This window comes from Glycine soja, chromosome 13, assembly GCF_004193775.1.
Source record: "Glycine soja cultivar W05 chromosome 13, ASM419377v2, whole genome shotgun sequence".
Classification (NCBI taxonomy): domain Eukaryota; kingdom Viridiplantae; phylum Streptophyta; class Magnoliopsida; order Fabales; family Fabaceae; genus Glycine; species Glycine soja.
The window spans coordinates 15,662,088-15,675,788 of record NC_041014.1 but is presented as its reverse complement, the minus strand read 5'-3'; the positions used below and the strand labels follow the sequence as shown (position 1 = coordinate 15,675,788).

Below are 13,701 nucleotides of genomic sequence, written 5' to 3'. Positions count from 1 at the left end.
AATTACAAAATGAACACATGATTCTATTGACCAAATATACAACAGAAACACGCTTGCAATTTGTATGTTCTTTTTTGCACTCCTTTTACATAGCAAAATATGTTTTTCGTGAAAGGATATCTCCAGGAGAGAGAAAAAAATAAAGTACATTTATAAGTTGCTCCCTAACATGTAACTTGGTGCAACATTAACAAACACTTAAATTTATAAGTTGGTGATAATAGATCAGATTATGACAATTTGTCATATTGATGTTAAACTGTTTACTTTGACATAAATGACACAAATAGTTGAATTTTTTTAATTAGTTTATAGCTTACTATACTTTGAGAACATGCAAATAAACTCCTATGTTTATGAAGTCTACATTCAAATATGGTGTTGTCTTACAACCATGCATAAGATGTTAAGAGTCCCAGATCGGATGATTCATAAACATGATAAGTGCTTATATAGCTGGATAACACACCCCCTTATGAACCGATTTTTAATGGGACCTTTCAGATGTCTTTGCTACACTATAAAATTTAATATGATATTAGAGTTCTGCCCGGTAGGTACCGCCAACCCTCGCTTGGTGGGTAACGAGTCCTGGCTCGAGGGGACGTGTTAAGAGTCGAGACCTATATATATATATATCAATTACAAGTTATTGGATTATTAAAAAAATCACAAAAAAGGGTCTTCCAAATTAGTATAACCTTTTTAATATATAAAAATTTGGGACTAAGATGCACGAAAATTGGAGAAAAGTAAAATGCATTGATACTACACGCACATGGACAAGGTCCTACTAGTCCAAAAGCATGATACCACCACATTCCCGCAACTCCCGCATTTGAATTCTCCAACAAATTAAATTAATTTAAACCAGTTTGACATATTTCTGATCATTAACATACAGAAATACAACACATTTTGAAAATCAAACACAAACACTACCTAACTTGAAACATCATCCTTTGACCCATTTGAGGTCAACTACTAATATCACCATGCAAGCAACAATTGCCTTTGAGAAAAAAGAAAAAGAGTAACACAACATGAACACTATCCATTGGTGTTGTGCAATGGTGGTGTGTAAAATAATATCACTACCAGAAATGAATGAATGCATCCCATGCTGCTCCAATGGCAAAAACAACAGGCATGAGAAGAATGCGGTCTTGTGAAAAAAGGGTCGGTGCCGCGGACTTTACAGGGGCAGCTTTTGGTGGAGGTGGCAGCTTTTCAACATGAACTGCTATCTTCATGCCGCTGAAGCAGAACCCTCGGCCACTGATAATGTAGTAAGTTTTTGTTACATTCAATGGAACCACGTCTCTTCCAGCTCCCCTAGTCCAATTTGTGAGTGGATGATCAGAGTTACATGTTTCATAATCTGTCTTGTTCACTTCCAACACGCTCGCTTGGTTCCTATCGTACACAAAATCTGCAAATTAACCAAGTTAGCATGAAGATGATAACTAGTTACTATTGCCCATCTATCTTCCAAGCACATTCTCTTGTTTCCGAGCTCGAAATTAGCACACAACCACACAAGTTTGTTCATGGCAACAGCAAGCAACTGTTGTGTGCTTCTATTAACCAAAATTAACGTATAAACAAATAATGAGAGACTACAAATCAATATTACACAAAAAAGCTATTAAGATAGAAAAGATAATAAACATCTATATCTGGTATGTTGCATTTCGTTAACAAATTAAGCTACCAATGGAGAGTAAAGTTTATTCTTTTAATTTTACTTTACCACATTTTTGCCAAGATGTTGATGGGAATATTCAGTTTAACCTGTTGATTAACTTTAGCTTAATTAGTGAACTCATAAACTAGAGCAGCTGGCTTTAATTCAAAGTATATACCAGCAAACAGTGCGTCTTAACATAGGTAAAATTGTTTAAAAGTTAAACAAGATCTTCAATTCTCGATACTTGTTTCACATTTCAAATGCCTCATTGAGATTCCAGATTTTTATTTAACCACTAAATTATAGTGTTATTTTTCAAACATTATCTTGGTGGTGAGCATCCAGAACTTACCACCACCAGGGACAGAAGGTGCAAGAACAAAAGACAATGACACACAAATTAACTTACTGTCATACCAAAACTACCCAAGAAAAACTCAATTTGGCGAAAATGAGGACTTTATGGTTTCACACTTTCACTCAAACATGAAATGTGTGAACAAGCAACAAAGTAATTAGGGATCTGGAAATGCAGAACAAGGCAACAAAAGCATAAAAAATGGATTCAAATTCCAAACCCTATTTCTTATTTACACTCCCTCAAGACAGAAAATGCTAATTAAGAACTCACAAGGAAATGGAGCACAGAGAGGGAAGAGAAACCCCAATGAAATTCCCCTAAAAATCCCATTTTTACAGTTAATTTACACATGTTGGACAGAAACACATTACAAATTTACAATTCCTCAGTTCTTCTCATCCAATTTCTTTCCCTTTTCTCTATCAGAAAACATGGATCCAATGAGAGGCTCAAAGGTTAACAACAGATAGAAAACCATAAGATCTGAAATCATCCAATGTAGACCCTCTTGGTTTCAAAACATGGTAAATTATCATATATATAAGCTACCAAGTTTAATCAACTTATCCTAGTGTTGAACTAATTCAGATCCAGTTCATAGAGAGGGTACAGCAACACTCTCATCATCAAGGTAGAAAACAACTATAGAGAGAGAGAGAGAGAGAGAGAGAAAGGGTACTTACAGAGCCAGTCACCAAGGTAGAAATGTTTGCCTTTAGCCCACTCAGTGTAGTTAATATTGGGGTTCCAAAACTGGTTGTTTCCAACAGTAAACTTTGTAGCAGAAGCTTCTGGCAACATGAGAAGAACAGTGAAGGCCAGAAGCAGCAGAAGCACCCTCTTCATCCTCTCCATCACTGCGTCTTTTGTTTTGCTTGCTTTGTTTGCAGTTACCCTCTTCTTCACAGTTCTTTAACAAACTCTCTGGAACACTCTGTCACTATGTTCTGTTTTTTTGGCCTTTTAAGGACACCCCTTTGGGTTCTTTTGGGGTTTTTTAATAGCATGGTGTGAAAGTTGTCTTTTTTGGTTATTTAATTTCAAGGGTTGTTGTTGCTTTCTAGATCTACCATTGATTTTTTATCACAATACTCGGAGGAAATTGTACAGCTTCAATGGTATTTTTTAAAAAATTTATAGAAAAAAAATCTGCTGAAGGGTAAGGGTTTATTTTTATACTACTATCTTAGTATCTTCAGGTGGGAAAAAAGGAGTAAAGAAAGATATAAATATCCTAATTTGATACTTTTAATAAATTAAAATATATTTTCTTTTTTGGATTCGCTGAAAAAATATCAAACTATTTATTATTTTCATCTGTAAAATCTGTTTATTTGGAAAACTTAAATAATTGAAGTAAAAATGTAAAATAGATACATGTGACTTCTTTTGGCTCTCATTCTCAATGTCATTCTCAATGGTACCAACAAAGTAGTAAATGTCGGTCATAAAAAAAATTATCCAACTGTTTTTTTTTCCTACTTACAGATAAAATATGTATGTTATTATTTTTTTTTCTCTTTCTAATCAAAATCCAGTGAAATATTGTCTGTAATCCCATTTAATGGTAAATTATCATACATAATAGTTTTATTATTATTATTATTATATTAATTGCATTAAAAATTAGATATTATTTCTGATTAGTTAACAATTTTTATTAAATATATTTCAACTATTTTAACAAATAATTTTTATTATTTCCCCATAAAACAAGTATCAAACAATGAATTAGTACGAAGGACATATTTAAATAAATTTATCCAAAAACACTTATAGAAAAAAAAAATGAGCTTTTCATAAACTTTAAATTAGTTTTATGTATAAGCTAATTTGTAAAAAAAATTCATATAACTTTTTTAAAAGATGATTTTATAATTGATACATAATCTAATTTTAACTTAAAGAGAAGATCATTTTGTTTTTTTTTTCTTATTTCCTTACTCTAAAAGTATTTTTGAATAAGCTTATCCAAATACACCATGAAAATCTTTTAAAACTATTTGCTCAATTTCTCACACCAAGTCTATGTCAACATTTGTAGCAAAAGGTATTTGATACTTTGAGATGCTAATGTATAAAATATTTTTATAATTAAGTTTAGAGATTACTTTCCAATTATTGAGTGTACAAATTTTGACATTGGCATCTCATTAGAAATCATGTTAGGTATAATTTTCAAAATAATTATTATAAAAGTTAATAAATTTATATATGTAATAATTTTTAATAGAATAATAATATAAAAACCTTTTACATTATCATTACATTCTAATTAGTCTAAATGTTTTTTTATACAATCTCTCTTATGTTTAAAAATTGTCAAAAATTATACACCCACACCACCAAACACCAATCAAGAGATACTGAAAATAGCAATTTTTGAAATTGAGACTAAAAGAGTAAATTTGAATTTAGGAAGCCAAAAGCAATAGTAATCAAAATTTGAAGAACCAAAAATATAGTTAAATCTTGTAATTGTAGTTTTAAGTTTAATGTTTGTTAGCCTCTACAAATATGACAAATTTTGATCTTAATACCTATAATTTTTGAAAAAAAATATTTTTAATTTTTTAAAAGGAATTGAAAACATTTAGAGGAAATGTGATGTGTATTTAGACATGTAACGTTATATGTAATTTCAAAGTGATTGCTCACTGAATATATCTATATGTATGTCACATTATCATTAAATGTTGAGAAAGAAATTTTTTTTAAAAAATTACCAAAAGCAAAACTAACCAAACAAAATTAACAATTTAAAACAAAATGTCATATTTTCAAGAACACAAAATATGTTTAAATCTTATATATTTTACAATGAATAAATCAAGGTAGTAAGTGTACATTGTCAAATTTGTTCTTTTTCTTCGTGGTTTGATAATATTTTTATAATTTCTTGAAAATTATACTTTCTTTTTCTTAAAATATACTTTGCCTTTTTGACATCATAAGATGTACCTTTTATTTTTACGCTTTTATTTGTTAGGCCAAGAAGATGATCTTATTTGGTAAAGATGTTTGTATAAAAAATGCATAAAAGAGTATTTTGACTCTAATAAAGTAATAAAATTATAAGACTTGACTCACGACATACCATTGCAAGGTTTAAGTGTAACATAAACAAACAATAACAGCATTAAAGTACATTCTAGGATTATATTCTGTGGTTCTCATCAAGTCTTCCCTCCGTTGAAAAAGAAAAAAAGATACATCAAAATCACATTCAGTATGCGTTTTGTGTTTGGTAATTAAACTAGCTACTTAATTATGTACTTGGAATTCCTTAAACTTCACTCGTAGTATGTGCTAAAGAAGCTTTAATTTAGGAGCATGAAGAGGAACATGTATTGTAGTTTCAAGTGTGCTAACAACTAACAAGTGAAAAGTAGAACATTAACATTTCATAGTTCGAACAAAGAAATTCCAACATGGTATTGTAGTTACTTTATGCTCTTTGAGAAATGGTTAGCAAAATAATTATTAATAAATGAACAAACGTATATCAATTTGACAGCTGGATCAAAATATTATATTCTATTACGATCATTATCTTCTAGTTGTTATTTCTTTGTGTTCGTTGAAGGATTGGCCAGATCCATGTGTTAGGTGATACGAAAATCCAGAACATGCTCTAAAAAAAAACCTTTTTCTTCTTTAGCAATGAGCGTGGTCCAGGTTTTCCTAAAATCACGATAACGCAACGCAACGCGTACATTAATAAGACATGCAAATTTTCGCTGTCTCATACCTATTTTTAAATTTTTAAATACGGAACTTGTGGGACAAGTGTGAAGATAAATTACTCAATCTGTTTAGAATTTGCTGTACTCCACATAGAAACCTGGGTGAATAAGCTATCTTATTTTCTTGAAAACAAAAGCAAAAACTTGAGTATACATAACTTGTATATTTCAAACAAACAAAAAAATGAAACCACAATATTATCCTATGACTTGTAAAAGGTATACAACTTTGTGTAGTTTATTTTCAAAATATTATTTACTTCTCGTGGTTGCTGCCTTTGTGCAATAGCTAACTTAATCTTGCTCTCAGAACTAATGTGTAAATTTTAATTGAAAATATAATGGGCATAAAATGTTATGACTTTTTTTTTTGTTTTTTTAACTATCCATGCTTAGAGCTTTTGGCTACTGAACTTGAGACATTTCTCAGAAACTTTGGTCATTTGACTTGGCTATAGTTATAATTCTCAATTTAAGACTTAGGGTGTGTTTGAAACAGCTTTAAAAATTAGATTATTTTAATAATAAATTATATGTATAATCAATTATTCTTGTAATTGATTATAATCATAATAATTTTGTTCATCAGTTTTTACATAATAAAATAATATAAAAACAGCTGAAAAGAATAATAAGTTGTTAAAAAATAATCATAAACTACATATTTTCAGCTTCATAAAAAAACTTATTTTTTCAAAAACAAGCTTTTTTCTAAATTTAAGCTAGGATTCCAAACATCCAGTCAGTCTCACATAAAGTTCATTACTGTTTTCCAAAAATTAAACTCAAATTTTTCTTCACAAATTCAATGTGTTATCAGATAATCCTAATCAAATGGGTATGATTATGTTTATTTGATGGGCCAATTTTTTCCTTCAAATCCTTTTTTTCATCCATGAGGTGGTGATCATTATTGCTGGGCAAGGGTAAGGTGATATTGCTTATTCTTTCATATTGGGGCATTTAAAATTAAAGGGCATCAATTTCTTCAAACCGAGATTATGCTACCTGCCCCTTTTAGTTGCTATTTTGATTCCAGTTGGTGAACCATTTGAATTGGATAATTATGATGTTAGATATCATGCTTGGCAACAATCATGATTGATGTTGTCCTTTGATTCCCTAGTAGAGCCATATTATCATTCTTGGACTAGGAGTATCATTTGTATACACAAATGCAAGAAAAATAAAATCTAAAAAAAGAAAGTAGGTCAATCAGAACTTTTTAGAAAAACTGATAAAAATAAAAATCTTTTTTTAATGATCAAAATCCTAAAATAATAAAACTTATATAGAAACTAATCAGAGGAAGTACCACTTTCAAGGTAAAGAAAAGCCCAAGAAGGTGAAGTCCAAGACTACTTTATTATAGACGCTCAAATCAACAGTTAACATAGTTAATTAAAGACGCATAAGTTTGCGTTTTGACATGTTAATCCACGTTGGTTGGAATATTTTACAACCTCCAGACTAAAAGAAACAAAGTTTGAAATTAGAATTAGAAGAAAAATGAAAATAGAATTTGAATTTTGAATTTTTGTCTTTAGAAATCAACCTTTCCCTTCCATACATATCATTAATGACACCATTTTCATAAATAGTAGGCAAAATATTTGCTGTTTTGAAATCAAAACCACCTAACATAGTCATTACTGCCTTCTCTTTTCAAAACAACCACAGGGAAACTGTCCTTTCTCATCCAGAAAATTGTTATTGAAAGTTAAAGCATATGATAATACTACCTCATGTTAATATAACACTAAAGTTTAAGTCTATGAATACATCAGAGGTGTCAAGCCTACTGTTAGTTGGTGTTCTGTTATATGGAACCCAACAATCCCCCCTAAAATGTCTTTCATTTTATAGCTTGCTAAAAGGAATCGGCTGCTTATTCTTGACAAAGTTGCTTTTTTGAACAAGAGTTCCCTCTGTCCTTTATGTTCAAATGAGCCTGAGTCAAATGCTCATTTGTTCTTTTCTTGTAGGAAATCTCTCCAAGTTTGGGCTCACATTCGTGATTTGACTCCTTTCCGCAGGCGTGTTCAAGGAAAATTACGTTGTCTGGCTATAGCAATTACAGTCTACTGCATTTGGCTGTCTAGGAACAAACTGACTTTTAAAGATTATCAATTTTCTATAATAGAGGTTATTAGCAAGATTAAGTTTCTTATGTATAGACAAGCGCACCTGTTATATTTGTTTTAGCATCTTAATATAGGTCTTCTTGTATTATGAAGACTTTTGATTTTCTTTAACTGCGGGATATGCCCCGATTATTATTGTATCATTTTGGGTTTAATATAATTTACATTTTTTTCCAAAAAAAAAGTTTATAGTACTAATTACAATGCAATCAACACAAGAAAAAACAACATAAAGGATGCCATTAATTATTATATAAGAACCCAATATGAGCTTCCTCATATGTTAATTACAAAAACTAAAGTTTATAGTCATGATTCAAGAGAAATTACCCATTGCAAGTATCATTTCCTAGAAAATATAAATACCCTATGAACACTGTAATTGAAAAGGTACTTTTTGTTATGTTCAATCCAACCTTCTCAATAAATAAGAAACTTGGACTTCCTTTGTCAATGGCATGATCCAATCACTGTATAGATCAGCAACCAAGCTTGGATTTATTTTGTAGACAGGTTCAGTTCGATGTTCCTTCGTAGTTACAACCAGTTCTTGCCCATAAGTCTTGGTCTTCATGTCAACTCTCCTCTTAATTGCCTCTTCAACTTCAGGATATGTTAGCAATTCCATCAACTTGTCCTTGTCCTGAAAAGTCACCATGATGAGACAAAGTTGATTCTGTGAAAAATCCATCTTCCAGAAAAATGAAAATGAAACCTTAAATTGTCCCTTAGCAATATACAAAGGTTGCAAACTCGTCAAACTTCTAAGCATGTCCATATCAGTACCATTTACCAGTTTCCAAATAGATTTATACATGACCCAGAAAAAATTATGACATGAAAATTAACAGTTTAGCACGATTAGTTGATCAATAATTTGATTAAAATGATTGCAATGTGAAGCAGATTTACGGTTGACAATGTAAATTTCCTCGAAAAATAAAATAACAATAATTGTATCCGTGTCTTGCCCTCTAAGGTTCTAACTGGTATTTCTACTGCACCTGTGCTATAATGGCATCTTTATATGAATCTGGACTAGCTTGGTATTTTGCCTCAGCTACATATTTTCCATAATGAATTCTCTTTGAGAGAGCCTGCAGTCACAAGAAAACAGATGTTTCCATCAATGTAAGAGCCAGAACTTAGGATTACAATCTCAAGTTACTCACTTAGAGGGAGACAAATTGCTGAACTTTTCAAAATAAAGCAAGCCAAATATTGACCAAGGCAAGTTACAATTTGTACTAACATAAAAGATGATATAGGCTTGTTTTCATAGTGGGTATCTATATTAGTTTTCTAATTCTATCACTGGTCTTTATCTTTTATCAAGGGGGCAGTCAGGCAGATTATGACCTATTTTCTTTGGAAACCTATCACTTTCATGGCCTGATCCTGTTTTGTAGGTCACCACAGAGTACAGAATTTACTCTAAGGAAAAAAAAAACTCCCACTAACATGTTCCTGTTTGGATGAGGATCAGATTTTTTTTGTTCATCAAAATGAAAGATTATTTCAGAAATATCAAACCAAATGATCTTGACATTGCACATGTAAAAAGTTAAATACCAAAGAAGAAACAAAAAAGGATATGAAATGACGGTATAGATAGATTCATTTATAACAGATAATAAAACTATATGCTTTGAGATTCCTTAATAAGAAGTAAATTAAATAATTGAAAATACAAGGTGGTACCACCCTGTCCATCATTTCAGTTTACAACTGAATTTGACTAAAAGGAAAAACAAATGAATGTGTACCTGCAAGCATATTACATCACAAACAGCACTGGATCCAGAGTTACCATCATCCCCTTGTTTGACTATTTGTGGGATAAGAACTCTGAAGTATAAACTCCATACTTTTTCATTTATATTAATTGAATCAGCAATAGGGTGCAACACCTATCCATACATAATACAGAAATTCAGGGAAGCAATTAGCACATAAAAAATATAGCAACAGATTCATTAAACCTGTGACACAGACAGGCAGACAGAGAGAGAGAGAGAGAGAATTATGCTGTAATTTTTTAATTAACAAGCTGATTGATATTCCTTTCACTCTATGTTTTACTGTTATTACTTAGTGCAAGCATTCTGGGTTGAAATAGTCTAATAGCTTATACTATCATAGAATGGGCATTTCCCTACTCGGTGTACATTTCTTTCTCCTTTTCTGTGTAACTAGTAACTACAATGTTTTAATCTCATCATAATTGAAAAGAGAAAACAATCATTTCAATTAATAATAACAAAGGACCACCTCTTTCACCGATCCTACTTTCAAGGATCTATTTCTTTAAATAACCTTTTCACACTACAATGTTTAAGCCAGTTTCCGATCTCCAGTTTTAAAAATCTATACAGAGATAATTGAGTAATTCACATGTCTTTACGCCTACATAGCTGGTATCACTGATAATGTTATGAATAGCAATTCATTAAACTCCTCCCATGTTGTAAACTCCTAATTCCTAAATACCGCTTCAATCAACTTGGGCAGTAGGAATTTAAAGAATTATACACATTGTTATTCTATCTACCTGAAAACATAGTTCTGTCAAAGTGAACATAAGGAATATCATTTACCTGAGGGTACTGCAAAGGTGGTAACACTGGTTCGGGTAGGCCATCTGGAAAGAATGGATGCTCATCAGGGCTCTTGTACCTACCCACCTTCAGTGGAATGGAAATCCAGTCAGCAAAAGTAATATCTATATATCAAACATTTGTGCCTTTACTTTATCATTTTTTTACAGAAAACTTTTAGTCAAAAATTGCTTTTGAGACTTAGGTCCACACACACCTTGGCATGAAGCCTCTCAGTTTCCCCGACCATGTACTCAACCAATGAGCCATGAAATCCATCCATGGAGAAGGCATCAGGGTCATATGTATCTTCATTGTAACAGTATTGTGCTCGCTCGATGAGACTGAAGATTATGCTATCCTCTTGACGAACTAAAGAACGTCTTATATGATCAAGGGTCAGGTTGTCACTCTCATCAATTCTTTTCTTTGTTGGCACTGACCTACACAAAAGAATTAGGGTAATTTTAAAACATGGCTGAGCAACCTCACTAGCATCCACTTGACAAACAAAACAAAAATTGAAAGCATAACAGCGACGAAAAAAAACATCCACCATATAAAAAGTATAAAATATAATTTCAATTTCTATGCATTGTCAAGTGTAAAAAAAGTTACACCAAAAACTAATCAGAAATCATGATACATGTAATTTTGAAGGTATTTATTATTAAAAAAAATAAACAAATTTATAATTTCTTGTAATTTTGAAGGTAATGTTATGTTAACACTGGAAAAACCATTTACACTATACGCACATGTGTTATTTTCTAATAAAATATTTGATGAAAATAAGCATCTACAATATTAAGAATTAAAAAAATAATTCCATGCTCACATTACATCTTTAAGCAATTGAAGAAGTGACCATAATATTAAAAAAAAAAAGGTGTATTAACCTTCTTAAGGCACTATTTAAGCAAGCCTTGGAATTTTTTTTTTAAGAAAAAGAACAATTGCTGTTAAATTTTCTGATCAAGCACATACAACTAACCCAATTGCATGCACTTTCCTCTATGCTAATCCACCAATTCTCATTGAACCCCAATGGTTGATTTCAATTACATGCACCCCAATTGGAGAAACATAGCAGAACAACCAAAAAATCGAAACTTTCAGATTAAAAAACTGAATTTCAGAAAAAACCCAAATGAAAATGTCTCTTACTCGATGGAAGCCGCATGTGCCTGGAGAGAAAGATTGCTTTTTGGGGCGAAATCCGAGGTGGGGTTGAAGGAAATCGAAGCCTTGCGAGTTGTGCGATGGAAAGCGCATGAGGGTGTTGAAGGGACTGAGATGGTGGTGGCTCTTAAAAGCTTAGACTCCATTGAAAGAGAACGAACGAGAATGTGGTTTATGGAAAATTCGGCAAAGAGGGAAGAAGCTTTTAAAAGAGTTTAAAACATAAAAAAGAAAAAGAGGGATTGAGAAAGAAGTTAGTGGATGAGAAATGAGAAATTCAAAGGTTGTCGACTCCTGAAACGCAGTAGGTGGAGATGTGAGTGACCACACCAAACTCTGTAACGTAAAAGGTTTGGTGTAGTGGGGATCATTAGTATTTCAACACTTGCTTTCTTCTAGGGTAAATATGGGTTGAAAATTTGAGATAAATATAAGATAAGAGTAGTATTTTATATAATACTACTATTTATTGGGATAGAAAAACTTTATCTATTCATTCGAGTGATATTGTGTTCATATCATTAACTAAGATATTGGGTTTTAGTTATAATTAAAAAGAGATGCACATTAAAGATGGACAATTAGTATTAATAGGATTTTTTTTTATAATTATGGTATTAATATAAAGTAATTTAATTAAAAGTACTGATTAATTTTTGTGAAAGATCATAAGTATTTACAACTGAATATTCTTCTTTTAACAGAGTATATTCCATTAATGTCCATAGATATTATTAGATTTTTTTTATAACACTAATAATATTAAAATGAATAAATTGTGTTATTTTTAATAATAATATTTAATAAATGATAATTAATTATTTAAATTGTTTTTTGGAAAATATAATTGGTAGATTAATTTTTTTATTAACTTATAATAATTTTATAAATATAATTAAAATATAAAATTATTTTAGAAAACAATAAATGATTTTAATTTGTTTATTATACCTAAACTTTTTAGAATTTATGTTTTTAATCTCTGATCAAAATTTTGATCGACTTTAGACCTAAAATATTTTATATTACATCATTCTAAAATTAAATTTAATGGACAGCTTTTTTGTAAAAAAATAATAATTAATATAGAATATACTTTAAATTGAATTTTATAAAAAAAAACTCAATCACACTTTTAATTTGAATCTTATAATTTTGATCGAAAGTAGTATTTTTAAGTTGTGTGCATTAACTTTATATAAATTTAAATTTTTTCTTAAAAAATTACTACAGTAGCATTTTTTTAAAATGGTATTAACTGTATTGATAATTATGTTTTAATTATTATCTCTTTTTTTTAACTGGAAATTATTATCTTTGTCCTCTAAAATAAGACTTTTTTAATTAATTTACACTTTTTTAAAAAGTTAGTTAGTATAATTAGTAGCATTAAATTTGATAACAATTTATATTATTTTATTAATATTATCTTTAAAATTATTAAGACTCAATCTCTCTATTACTTAATTAATTTTTCATCTAATTATGTGTTAGTTTTCTTATTCAATTCTCATAAGAGAAATAATGTATTTTTTAATATATATATATATATATATATATATATATATATATATCTTTTATTATAAACTAATTAAGGATATTTGGATAAAATATAATTAATATAAAAGATAACTTGAAAAAAAAATCTTATAAAAAAGAAAAAATAAAATTGATAAAAGAGTTTTGATAACGGAAGTAAATAGGCTTGACCTGTCTAGTCTTTGGTCTCTCACTTTATATGTTTATTTATTTAATGAGAAAATGAGTCGCGAACGCGTTGGTAAGCTCGATGTGTTCAAATGTCCAACCACAACTTCTGTTTCATCTGCCCACGACTCCACGTCAGTTCACATTGGTGGTGCTTTTTTTTTTCTGTAATAAATTAATAATTAATTACTTGTTTGTTAACGTGTTGAGCACTACTTTTTCAGTTATCTTTAAGAATTATATATTTAATTAGCATTTAAATTACATAATTAGT

General features: G+C 30.1%; 2 protein-coding genes across 3 annotated transcripts; both read right to left on the bottom strand.

Annotated features, from left to right (window-relative positions):
• Nucleotides 1–742: 742 nt before the first annotated feature.
• Nucleotides 743–3,019, bottom strand: LOC114380746 (lamin-like protein). Its single transcript, XM_028339781.1, has 2 exons — nucleotides 2,735–3,019; nucleotides 743–1,432 (listed from the first exon to the last, which is right to left on the bottom strand). The coding sequence occupies exons 1-2, from the start codon at nucleotides 2,904–2,906 to the stop codon at nucleotides 1,095–1,097; spliced, it is 510 nt and encodes a 169-aa protein (XP_028195582.1). The 5' UTR covers nucleotides 2,907–3,019; the 3' UTR covers nucleotides 743–1,094.
• Nucleotides 3,020–8,158: 5,139 nt separating this feature from the next.
• Nucleotides 8,159–12,130, bottom strand: LOC114382712 (chorismate mutase 1, chloroplastic-like). Of its 2 annotated transcripts, XM_028342292.1 has the most exons (6): nucleotides 11,706–12,129; nucleotides 10,756–10,981; nucleotides 10,539–10,625; nucleotides 9,708–9,851; nucleotides 8,946–9,038; nucleotides 8,159–8,584 (listed from the first exon to the last, which is right to left on the bottom strand). In XM_028342292.1, the coding sequence occupies exons 1-6, from the start codon at nucleotides 11,864–11,866 to the stop codon at nucleotides 8,348–8,350; spliced, it is 948 nt and encodes a 315-aa protein (XP_028198093.1). In that variant the 5' UTR covers nucleotides 11,867–12,129; the 3' UTR covers nucleotides 8,159–8,347. The 2 variants fall into 2 exon arrangements, with proteins under 2 accessions (XP_028198093.1, XP_028198094.1); XM_028342293.1 differs by lacking the exon at nucleotides 9,708–9,851 and having other exon boundaries at nucleotides 11,706–12,130.
• Between the last annotated feature and the right edge of the window lie 1,571 nt (nucleotides 12,131–13,701).

Coding starts and splice junctions, on each gene's coding strand:
- LOC114380746 (XM_028339781.1), bottom strand. CDS start 2,906: ATGGAGAGGATGAAGAGGGTGCTTCTGCTGCTTCTGGCCTTCACTGTT. Junction 1,433..2,734: donor CTACCTTGGTGACTGGCTCT/GTAAGTACCCTT, acceptor GTTAATTTGCAG/ATTTTGTGTACGATAGGAAC.
- LOC114382712 (XM_028342292.1), bottom strand. CDS start 11,866: ATGGAGTCTAAGCTTTTAAGAGCCACCACCATCTCAGTCCCTTCAACA. Junction 10,626..10,755: donor CTGAGAGGCTTCATGCCAAG/GTGTGTGTGGAC, acceptor ATTCCACTGAAG/GTGGGTAGGTACAAGAGCCC. Junction 9,852..10,538: donor CACCTTTGCAGTACCCTCAG/GTAAATGATATT, acceptor ATGTATGGATAG/GTGTTGCACCCTATTGCTGA.